Here is a 12,607-nt window from a genome sequence, read left to right as displayed (position 1 = left end):
TTGGTTTATTTTCTGTTACTTTTTAATACAAGGAGTTAAAGTTCAAAATTAAAAAAAAAAAGCATGTTAAACTAAAATTACGCGCTTTTTATTGATCTTCAAACTTAGGTTAGTATTTAGAAGGATTTAAACTACAGGGGGAACATACTGTCTGCTCTGTTTGATACAATTATTATTTCATGACAGGATTCAAGTGCAAGGTCTCCTAGATACAGAGAAAGAAGTAGGGATTTTCTTGAGATGGATAGTGTTTGTTTCATGTTTTACTCGTTCTTACTAGAATTGTGCTAAAATCTATTGTATGTCAAAAATTGCTTGCAAAACTTAACAGAAGATGGTGACAAAATATTAATAATAGGGTGGAAAGGAGGAACTTTATATAAATAAGGCAGTGTGTAAGTATCTATTTATTGTAGTATTTACATGTTTCACGGTCAGTTGAACTCTTACTATTCACAGCCCATATCTTAATAATTGTGATAGGAATGTAGCTTGCACAGCATGTATATTACTCCTTGTCAGATGGCCTATTTCATCTGTAGCTGTACATGTCCAAGGGAGCAGCACAGTGCTGAAAGGCAGCTGCAACTGTTAGAGTTTTTTATATTGCTGTGTACACAAAGTTGAGGTTGTGGATAAGCAGTTTTCAGATGGAGCCTTGTAGCTACAGTAGTTTTCTTTTTAATGCATCTTCTGTAGCTACACTAAAGAGGAGGAAAGGACGTTGTTCAGCTGTAGGAATCACTTTTCTGGCTTTTACACTGACCTTTCTCAGATGCTGCATTTTTGATGGCCAAAGACCTAAGCACTGGGGGCCACAAATTCTTGGAAGGGACAGGTAAAAAAATGAGGTGGAGTAAAGGATTTTTAAACAGATCTTGTCACATCAGTTTTGCTGTGATTTGCTTTGACAAGGGAGGACTAATGCCCATTTATAGAAGTTTAGGCCATCTGAATGTGTAAGATTGGGGTCCACCTTCCATCCATCCAGGTGAAGACTTGGTGAAGAGGAGGCATCAGGAGCCATCTTCACAGCTCAGCTGCTTCTTGCTGTCCCTCAGATCTGCCGGCTAACCTGCTTTCGCAAGTGCTCTTTAACAAACTTAAGAAACTCCAGCAATTTCAAAAAGTAATAGTCAGCAAAGGCTTCTTTGCTAACTTGTTTTGCTCCTTATTTTGACTGAGCCAAATTAGGGCTGGTGGCGAAAGCAGAACTGTCCTTTTCACCAGCCCTGTGCAGCTGACTGCAGGCAGCAGGGGCTTCACCTGGAGAGGTTTTCAAATAGATCCAGTTAAACCAGCTTGAGAGGCATCTCCTCTGCAGTTTGAATGAGGTTTCCGTTGGCTAACTTGTATCTGTTAACACTAGTATTAAACTGTATTAAAGCAAACCACTATTAAATAAGTCTGTTTTACATGTAGGATCCCCTACAATAGCTGGCCTTAGTTATAGACGTGTAATGTGGAGCTTACACAAGACATCGGAGAAGATGGTGCTGTCTGCTCCCCACATCAAAAGTAGTGTCCTGCTTTTTTGGAAGAAGTTGCACATATTGTACACAGATTTTAAACCAGCAATTAATTTTGTTTTTCTTCCTAACATTTCCACTTAGAATTTTCTTTCTGTCAAAAATGTGACTGAATTTTTACACTCATCTACTTACATGTACCAAAGGCTTTTTATAGCATGAAGTGCTTCTGCCACCCAATTCAGTGATTTGTTGGTACGTAACAGTATGTGCAAGCAAACACCTATAGTGTGTGGCAGTGCATCTTTTAAACTTGTGTCGTATTTGATGGTAAACGGCCATTTTCCAAGCGATTTGTACTGGTTTTTCACTCTTATTATCCATGCTTACTTACACACAACTAGAGATTTCCATGCAAGCAGCTTCCAAGGTTGGAATAAAGGAGTACAGTTTACTTTCTTATGTCAGTAGAGTTTAAATTCAAAGGTGTGAGAGAGCTTTATGAACTTGCCATTTTACAGGAACTTTGACTTGGAGAGATATTCTTCCAGTAGAGGATCCTGTTGGATTTTGGGGATGGGATGTGGGATCAACTTCATTTTAACTTTGAAAAGGGCTGTACCACATGAATCTTCACAGTGTGATGACATCTGGCTGATTAATGCACTGTGGATCCAGTCTGATCTTGCATGTTTCTGAAATGGTGCAATTTTGTCCCTCTACCATGTTCTTTGTTCCCTTTGGTACTGCATCTCCTGGTGAGGTGAGGACAGGTACCCACAGCGTACTTGTAAGCAGGAGGGAAGCCAGATGCAGGCACACAGGGCATCACAGCATCAATGGAAGCAAAGCTTGGCATACCAGCAAGGTGGGGCACAGCTGCAGAGGAAGACGTGACAGACTGGTCCTACAGGCTTCATTAAGGAGCCCAGTTTACACAAGACAGAAAGTACTCGAATGGTTACACAGCAATCACATGCCAGCCTGACTTCAGCCATGAGCAGAGCATCACTATGGTTGTTAGCTAAGCATTTCCATAATGTGTGTCTCTACAAGTTATAATTATAACCAAGCCTGCCACTAGCTAATTACAAGCTTGCTTAGAAGTATAGTTTATGTAAAGCTTTTAAAACTATATGAGGAAGATATACATCCACAGGCATAATAAGAATGACGCCTTATTTTCAAAATTAAATTTATAGGCTTTGGTGTCTGTTTCTTCCTCCCTTTACAGTTTTGCACAGGCTTTTTTGTTGCGTCCTCATCCAGAGCTTTTGCCAGAAATATGCCCAGTTTTCACCAACATCAAGCTAATGATTTTTGAGTTTTCTTCTGAGTGTTTTGTTCTCATTTTTGAGAGACTAAACCAGATGTTAAGATGTCTTTGAGCCTTGTGTTTTGAGAACACTGATAAATAATACTTATATCTCTCATAAGAAGAGGATAAGTCTTGAAAGTAGTGAAGCTTTTTGTTGAACACATCACTACAAGTTCTACAAAAATAGTGATCCATGTTTGGAGACTTGCTGTGTATTTGCTTAGATGGTGCTGCACCTGTACATCTTCAGCTTGGAATAAAGTGATACTAACAGTATAACCTCTTACACCCTGAAGCAGCAATACGGGCAAGCCTTGGTGATGAGACAGCTTGGTGAATGTGACACACTTTTGCAAGTTGGCAAGTGTGGCTGTAGGTCAAACATGGCATTACCCGCACCCAGCTGGTTGTTGCAGCACCACATTCCATGCACCATGCCAGCCAAGGCCACTCTCTGGGATGGCTTTGGGTAGCTGTATGACAAAGGCAAGACCAGATAGTACTGACATGGTTGCCACTGCCTTTTGAAGGTGTTCTCTTTGGATTTTCTTATTTACTTGTTATCTTCCATTTCCCGCTTCCAAGTGCTGCTCTCTCAGGAATGAATGGTGTCTTAAAAGGAAAGGGAACGCAGTGGAGCCTGCAGTGCTTGTGCACTTGGCTTTTGACACCTTTGGTACAAGGAGAAACTCACATTGCCTCCATCACTACTGTTTGGGAATAAAAAAATGGGGTGTCTAACCCTCATGTATGATTGAGGAAAGAGAACTTATAACTCCTGCAGCTGATGAATTCCTTCTCTTTGCTTATGTCTAGCCGGTTTTGAGTTTGGTATTTAGTTGGATTATTCAGGTCAGATCAGATTTAGGTCAGTTGTGGTGGATTTTTTCCAAATCCCGTTCCCTTTATTCCGACTGTAAACGCTTACCAGATGACACAATGTGAAGCTGGAACAGACTAGAGCTGTGTGATGACCGAATAAATCTCAGTGGGGACCACTTCCACGTTCCTCAGATCAGTTTCTCATGTCATAAATTCTGTATCCAAAATCATATCAAATACTTTTCTGACAAGAGTGAGGTTTTTTCCTAACGGACAAATCCCAGCAGAGCTATTTTTAAGAAGCCTCTCTCTTGTATTTGCACTCACATGCCTGTTACTCAGACCTACACTGAAGAACAAATAGAAGTAAAAACTTCCCAGTGTCCTCACCAGTGCTTTTCGACCCACCCTGTTTGGTGTCATCTGACACCCTCCACTGCATTTCTTTGGTATTTTTTCTTGGGAAGAGTTGCTGTAACAGTAACCACCATTAAAGACTTCTCCCCAAAGGAATAATCTGGATTTATTTGGTGATGTGCTTTTCTTTGCAGACCGTTTCACTGCTTTCTTCTGCTTGATCCTCTCCTGTCCATGAGGGATGGGGAGGAGTGATCTGAGTGCCATCCTCATGCTAAGTGCCATGCTATATGCTGACACCATAAGAAATTTCACCTCAACATGAGGAAGAACTGCTTTATGTTGAGGGTTGCAGAGCACTGGAACAGGCTGCCCAGGAGGATCATGGAGTCCCCCTCTCTGGAGACTAGATGATCTCCAGAGGTCCCTTCCAACCCTAACAACTCTGTGATTCTGTGACAGAGAGATGCTGAGGTAGCAAGCGCCTGGGCAGTACATTGTGGTGTCCTTTCGCTTGGGAGGAGGCCAGTCTGTTTCTTGAACACAAATCCAGGCACAGGAAAAGCTGCTTGAGTTGGTGTTTTTTAGTTTTAGATTTAGAGCCGTGTTCTTACAGTGTTAGTTCATAATTAGAAAAAGCCCCACTTCTTACTAGACCTTCTCCTGTTACAGCCTCTGTATTCATTTCCTGATAGGGTAAAGGGGAGCCTTGACACCAGGCTTCCCTCTGTCCTGGCTTACATATTGCTACGTGTCAATCTCTTCTGCAGGAAATCAGACAGATGAGACCTGTGCTTTCAGTTTTAAAAAGTCCTGGTGTACATGGTGCACAGGGGGAGAGCCAGTTCTACCACAATTGTCTCCTTGCTGGCTGCAAAAGCCACGTTAAATCATCATTCTACCATTCAGCCGCTTGATTAGATGTTCTGTGCATACCTCAAAATATGTGATGTTTTAAGGCTAGATTTGCTATTTAAATAAGAGGTTTGCCTTAATTGGCTGTTACAAATTACAAGCAAGAAGGAATGATTTATTGCTTATAATTAGAAATGAGTTACGAAGGGGAATGTTGGTAATCATAAAATAAAGCTTGGAATACATTGACTTCCAGATGGCTGGCAGTGAAATTGCTCTTTAATGTATTGTAGACCAGACACAAGGGGGAAAAAAAATGTCATCCGTATTTATTCCTTGATGGATTACTTGTATGAATCTGTAGTTACCTGAATTTTGGAATATTAGTTTGCCTGCATAATCAGATGAGGGAAACTTAATTCACACAGTGGTATGTGCTATCATAGGTGGTGGAAGAGGTGAGTTAGTGTTTTGCCTAGCATGATTTTTGTCCTTGTAATGTCAACGGGGAAGATCTAACGATAAATCTGGCATCACCTTTGGATATAACAAACTCAGTGGATTGTTCTCAGAGAATGCAGGTTACTGAGATGTTTTTCTTTTCATCTTTTTCCTCATTAGCTGTTTTTATGAGGTTGAGATTGATCAAAACACCTGTCCGAAAGCAAATATCTGTAATCCTCCTTGCTTGAGTCGAGAAAAACATATTTGCACCAGAAACAGATGGCAGTGCTACTGCTGAGAACTTTTCAATAGCAGAATCCTTCTGTTGAGATGATAGTGTGTTCATTTAACGTTTTAAATTTCATTTCTGTTACTATAGTTCCAAGCACGATTTAGAAATTATTTAATTTGCCTTATCTGCTAATAATGATGCTTTCTGCCATAACAGATGCATTCTGCGCTGTCACCATTTGAAAGACTGCCTACAAGATAGTTAGACATATTTGGATTGTCACCACATGAGTTGTCTCACACTCGTGTTTTAAAAGTGACACTGCCATTAGACTTGCTTAACTGAGACCATCATGATTACTCATTTACCTTCATTAAAATGCTTCATAGCTTCCTTATTTTAAGTAGCTTTTCCCAGCAAGGTGCAGATTTACCTTGCTGCCGTTATTTCATCTGGAAAAGTTTCCATAGTGAAGGGAATAGCATATTTTCAGCTAATATTTTCCTGACCTGTGGAGAGATGATCTCATCAGTATCTTTATTGACAAACCCAGGAAGAAGGTGTGTCAACCAGAAATATTAGATCAGTCAGCCTTTCTTGTCCTGGAGCAATTGTAATTTCCCATGGTCTGCAGCAATTTCCTTTAGAAGCAGATATGTGCAGAGATTGTTTTGGAGCTGCTGCAGTAGCATAATTTCATTTGGTCCCAATAAGGTGGCCTCAGATTTCATTCTTTTAATTTTTGCTGTTGAAAATCTTTTGGTTTAGGCCGCGGAAAGAAGAGCAAGTTGCTATTTCATAGAATCTCATTGAAGAATAAGTGCTGCAGCTATGCAGAAAAATACTGCCTGCTCTCAGTCTGGATATTGAAGACAGATATCATGGCCTCTGCCCCTCTCTGAAATAGCTGTTTAGTTCACATTATGATAACAAAGTTCTTGCTTTTCGAAAGCGTATCAATGACTAACGTAGATGCTTAGTTCCTCACTGATAAGTATCTCCTTTAATGAATGATGGAGATTCTTACTTTTTGCCAGTTTATTCCTGTGAGTTTTGGTCCCTAGATTCTTAAGCCTGGGCATTTGCTAGAAGAGGCAAATCTCATTAGCTCTGAAGATGTACTCAGTGCTGTGTTGTCTGATGCTGCACTGATGAAAGCAAAACTCCTCTGATCCAGCATGAAAGAGGACTGAGTGGGAATCAGAAGTGGGAACAATTTCTCATTTCACTGTAGTTTTTGTTGTCACTTCATCTTTGCTTTTCTTTTGCTTGAAATGGCTCTTTTTTGTGGCATTGCTTGCTCAGAAACAGGTAGAAAACGCTGGCTGTGTTAGTGGAGTTTACACTGCCGTGTTGGAGCAGAGTTAGAAGTAGGTGGCTCAAGCACTGCTCAATGCATCCGAGTCTTGCTGGCCAGGTGTCTGGTAGTATCTAGGAGGGTTTGGACTCTGCCTGCTGCTCCGTCGGTCACAATTGTGCAGCTGGCAGCACTAGGGTGAGCCAGCTCCAGGTGTCCTCTGTGTGTGTGAGCTGAGCCCATTGCAATGTGGACGGACCCTTCATTTGGTCTGTTTTGTATTGGTTGGGGTCTCTCTGGCCTTGTCACTGGGGAATGTGATTCAGGGAAAAAAGGTGTGATTTGGGGTTTCAAGATGTGAGCATCAGAGATGCTTTGTTTTGCTTTGCAGCATGAAGTTGTCTGTCGTTGTATCTGGACTTTTTCTGGTGTGCTACAGTGCACTCTTACACTCCAGCCCCTGTCCACAAGACATCATGCAGCCATTCATTGGTGTCACAACCAGCCATGGTTTTGGACATGAGCCTCAGTTTCCTGGGGGAGGAATGGCTCTTGTGAGCACCCGGCTCTCAGCCAGAAGCGGATGTAGAAGGCAGTGGGATCCCCAAAGAGCTCTGGGCTTGCAGTCATGACTGCAATCTCTGTTTTGCCCTGTGGAAAAGAGCAGTGGTCCAAGTCCAGGAGGATCACCCCTTTGTCCTGACTTTATGGCAGAAAGGTGGGTCAGTATCTCCTGATGTTGTTGTGTTTCCAGCGAGAGCATTAAATCCTTGCAGGGAGGTAATTCCCAGTTTTCCGGTAAGGATAACATTGACGGTACCTAATTAAAGGATACTTTTAGCCTGGATAAACATTTATATTCATTTCCTTCTTACGCAGATGTCTGGTAAACTGACCTCCTGAGGCAAAACCATCTGGCCTCAGGTGGGAGGAGGATCTCAGCCAGCCTGGAGAACCTGACCAGGCTCTGCTCACTCATTTCTCAATAGCTTTCTCTGTCACAGAAGTGACATACATATGAAAGGCCTGTGGTATGGATGTTTAGGTTTTACAGGCAGTTGTCTTCGACGACCTGCATAATTACACTGCCGGCTTGTGGCTGTAGGCTCCGTTGTATCTCTGCTTTCCATCACGTATTCTGGGATCATCTCTGTATAAAATTAGTATGGGCAGTAAGCAGCAGTAAGATGTTCCCCACTTGGATGGATTAAATTAAAATTCAGTAAGAAATAGAGCTTTGAGTGAGTTTCCAAATTACTTGCAGGATTGCACTGAAGAGATTGTTATGGTATTGTAAACCTTTTTGGTGGGTGAACAGCCCGATGCAAGTTAGATGGTTTTGTTATCTCACAGTGCTCTTTCTATTTTATGTACTATGCTGTGTAATCTTCTGTTATTAAATAACAAGCAAAATAAAAACAGTTGTTTGTCACAGCAAGCATGTTTTTCAGAGAATTTTCTTGCTTTGAAAGTTTACTCTGTGTGATCTCCTGCCCTGTCAGGTGCTATTATATTGAATCTTCTTTTAAATTGTTAAGCTGGAGGACAAACCTAGACATTATCATGCACATCTCAGCTGAGAGTGGAGCGAATTCAGCAGGGAGCAGCCTCTGATGCCATGTACTATGCCATTAGTTTTTGTCGTGAACATGTCAAGATTATCTGCTCCCAGTGTTACGTGTGTTGGCTGACATGAGCATTTGTAGAGCTGCATAATTTTTGAAGTAGTTTGAAATGTGGATATAACACTTGGAGCTGTGTGAAATCTTTTATTTCCCCTTTTACAGATCATACTGCTGTTCAGAATGTTGCTTGTTCTGTTACTGCCTCACATGAGGTATTGTATTAATTTGCAAAGTTAATTTGCAAATGAAAGTGCCCCAAACTAGAAATCATCATCGTGAACAACTGCTGAAACACTTGGGAAGACCAGTTGCAACATTGCATTTTCAATAGAGACTGTTGGTGCTTTAGCATATAAGGGATCATATCTTAATGCAGGATATTATTGTTATTTATGGAACTTGGCAACCGAGTTAAAACTGGACTGTGATGGACAGGATTTTTCACTTACAGTGTGTGTGTGCTCAGTTGTACCTTCATAGGCTTTTACAGATGAGGTTTTCATGCACATTGAAAGTTGGATAAGATACTTCAGTTACTTGTTTTTTTCCAGGTGCTTTCTCGATCATTAATACTCAGGCCTATCCCAGCCTCAAAAGCAGTCATGTTCTTCCATGAAGACACTTATTTCCACTCTCTGTGGTGCAGCCAGACAGCAGAAGGAGCCCATATCTGTAGCCATGGCAGCCAGTAATTTATTGCTCCATATGGCTGGTGTGGTAGCAGCTGCTCTGGTTTAAGGAGGTCAGGGCATCAGGGCATTTAAGAAGCAAAACAAAACCCCACTGTTTTGTACATAATAATGGGATTCTCCATAGGTGTAAGGAGAGCCAAGGGTGAGAAATTAACTTGTCTTTTTATACATTTATAAGTTTTAGAACATTTTAATCAAAGACATTATTTCAGGGGGAGGTAAGGTTTTGTGTCTCTTTAAGATGGTTTTACCTTTTTTTCCAGTTTTCATTGCTGCCATTTGTAGGTAGGACATAGTACTGAGGCACAGCGAGCTGAGGTGTTGCGAGTGACCCCTTTGGATCTACCATGCAGCAGGTGCTGAACAGCGAGAGCAGGAGGAGAATCCAACCCACTGCTTCAGGATGCATTCGATACTATGCTGAGAAAGAAATTATATTGCCCAAATCGAATGGCAGCACTATATTTCTATTAGTGAAGATGAATGTTATGTGACAGGTTTAGTTTCAGTTTGGCTGTGAGAGTCACTTGCTGCTGAAAAATGGCATAGAAAAGCTCTTGGATTTAGCACTAAAGTGTGCAAATAGGCTTTTCATAAGCATGAATCTCTTTATTTTCATTAGGGGACCGTTTTAATTAAAACAAAACTGGAATGTTTACTCTTTGCTTCCTATAGCTGTGGTTGTTTTCTTCATTCTGTGAGCACATGTATAATTTGCTCTAAAAGAAATGTCAGCAGTTTCTGATTACCTTGTGAGTCTTACTCAACAGCTTGATTTTAATTGGGGGGAGGAAGGATTTCAGGGTGCTCCAGGGAGGTCTGATGTCTTTTGGTAGTAGGAGGAAATAGGTGCTATCTTTGGTACAGTGTTAATTGCAATAATCACTACTACTGGTTTAAAATAAAAGTCCTTCATTACTTACCCCTGTTAGGGTGGATTTTTTTTCAGTCATGTCAATGAAATACAACCTGTTTGGTAATTAGCATCCCTCAGCTTACATAACCTTTTGACATTGCTGCATCTGAATGCTTGTAAGCATCTGAACGGCGTGACTTTTGGGAAACAGTGATTGACTATAGATAGGATGGCTCAAATTTTAGGAAATTTTTAGAAGGAAGTATTTTGCATTATGAGGGTGGTGAAACACTGGAACAGGTTGTCCAGAGAGGTGGCAGATGCCCTTTTCCTGGAAGCATTCAAGATCAGGTTGGACAGGGCTGTGAGCAGCCTGATCGAGTTGAATATCTCCCTGCTTATTGCAGGAGGATTGGAACTAGATGACCTTTAAAGGTTCCTTCCACCCAAACCTTTTTGTGATTCTGTGAAAACTCTACAATTCAGGTTAAATAAAGGAGAGGCCAAGCACATAGGGAGCACAGTACTGTGTCCATGCCCTCAGATGTGTTCTCTCTAAGCCCAAAATTCCACCAGGATTTGTAAGTAAGAGATAGTTTATGTGGGTTAAGAGTATTTCTTTCTTTAAATTTTTTATCATTAGGAAATATGACAAGAAGTATCTGTAGCAGAATAATGTGCTCTGTATCATTCAGTGGTACAGCTCCTGAAGCATTCTTGTGGATTCTTTTTGTTTAGATCTACTGTAAGGAGGCATCTTGGACTACTTTGTTTGCTGAAATGCCTTTTGGGTCTTGCAAAGCATTTCAGAGATGACCAGATTCTGAACTTTTTTGGAGCTTAGACAGTATCTTTTGTTTTAATACTGTCTTCTCCATCAGAGATAATGATGTGAGTCTCCCCTGCTTATTCTTTGGGGTTTTGTTTCCTCCTGCTGATTATTTGAAGTAGATAAGAAGGAAGACAACCAGTAACTCTGTGTGAACAGGGAGGAATGACTAATGGAAAAATGAGAGGAAAGATAGTATTTATCATAAAAGACTCTGCCTCTGGAGACGTAAATTGGTATTCATTAAGTTGTTTGCCTAGACTTAGTTAAAAGACATACTTGAGAAGCTGTCTGAGCAGTGTTTCAGTAGAAAGCAAGTTGTTCTCTTCATGACTAGATACATCTAGATGAAAAGACCAGAAAGCAGCACTAAATGATGGATTGAGAACAGCCTTCATGGCAGTAAGGAGACAACAGGTTATGAAATGTTTTTCAGAAAGAACAATATTTAACACTTAGCTGTAAAGTAATACTGATCTGTCTTTCCTCCCCATATATGCAGGTCTTTTTCATATGCAGCATTTTTCAAAATGTTTATGTTCAGGTTTTGTCATTTCTCATTCAAAGTATGCAGAGTGCCCTTGGTTTTGATGGTGATTTCTGTAGCTGGAAGTATAATTTTGCCTGTGATTATTTTGATACCCTGCATTTATAATCTTATTGGGTATCCTGTAAATATCATCAAACACAGGGAAGCAGTTGCAGAGTGGTGCTGGGCATTTCAGAATGTAGCTTGGTTTTACCATGGCTGTGTTCTTCCAAAAAAATCAGTTGTCTTTTGACTTCTGTAACATGTGACATCTATTTCAAAGACCTTCAGGATGGGCTCAGGCTGCAGTTTGAGATGAGATTTTGCTACCGTGCTTGTTGACTGGCATCTTATTATCTGGAACTGAGGCAGATGCTTACAAGGGAATGTATTAATTATTGTGGAATCTGTGGCTGTCCACTCTTTATCTTATATCTTTAAAAAAGTAATTGCGCAACATAAAACTAAGAAAGTGTTTTCACTGTCTGGAGAGTGAATATTCTGTCAAACTTTGTGCATGGTATAGTTTTTCTGATGTTCACCATTGTATGTTTCCTTTTTTGCAGATTAAGACCCTTGATTTCAACACAGCTCGCTAAAAAGGCTGCCACTGAAGAGGTATGTAGAGTCCAGCACTTCTCCTAGTATAGCAGTTTGAGTCTGGAAATTCTCACAACCTGGCTCTGGTTATGTGCTACATAAGGGCAAAAGAAATGAGTCTTGCTTCTCTGATCAGACTGGGAGCTGGTTACTGCAAACACTGCAAAGCTAAGGTTGCCTGTTTTCTAACCAAGATATGCCCTTTCTTACCCGTCAGTAACATTAGCACAGCCTCATAATACCTGGTTAGACAGCAAAAAACCTACCTGCAAGCATCTAAAAAGGTATACATCGAACTGGCGAGTAGGAAAGGGCAGAGTTTGTGCCTGTTTCTCAGCACTTAGATGGTCCCCGCAGAGAAGGGGGATGATGCAAAACATCGCTTCTGTTCAGCCAGCAACGGCCCAAGGGAAGGGTTGGGCTTCTGTAGGAGGCCAGTGAGGAAACACAAAGTGACAGCTTATAGCATGGCTTACTCCTTGGCTGGTTTGTTTGTTTAGTTTGAAAATATAATAGTGCCATAGAAAAGTTAGAGCTAGTAACTGGCCACCACCAGAAACCCTCTATGGGTGGCTTTGTGCACTTGCATTTTCTCCTGAAGAGATCTTGATTATTATCAGAGTCATAGTGATAACTGCTTTCTTTCACTATTATTTTCACACTGTACTGAGTAGACATAAGC

The 12,607-nt window shown here is 40.9% G+C and overlaps 1 protein-coding gene across 1 annotated transcript in view; it reads left to right on the top strand.

Annotated features, from left to right (window-relative positions):
- The window catches only part of BRF1 (BRF1 general transcription factor IIIB subunit), a gene marked incomplete at its 3' end in the record, with an annotated part of 179,077 nt that overhangs the window by 161,165 nt on the left and 5,305 nt on the right, over window positions 1-12,607 (top strand). Inside the window, exon 16 of the mRNA XM_080617127.1 lies at window positions 11,892-11,943. Coding sequence (XP_080473253.1) covers window positions 11,892-11,943 — 52 coding nt within the window. The remainder of the gene's footprint in view (window positions 1-11,891; window positions 11,944-12,607) is intronic.

The sequence above is a fragment of the Psittacula echo genome (genome assembly GCF_963264785.1).
Source record: "Psittacula echo genome assembly, chromosome: 5".
Lineage (NCBI taxonomy): Eukaryota > Metazoa > Chordata > Aves > Psittaciformes > Psittacidae > Psittacula > Psittacula echo.
This window is presented reverse-complemented; position numbering and strand designations above follow the sequence as displayed.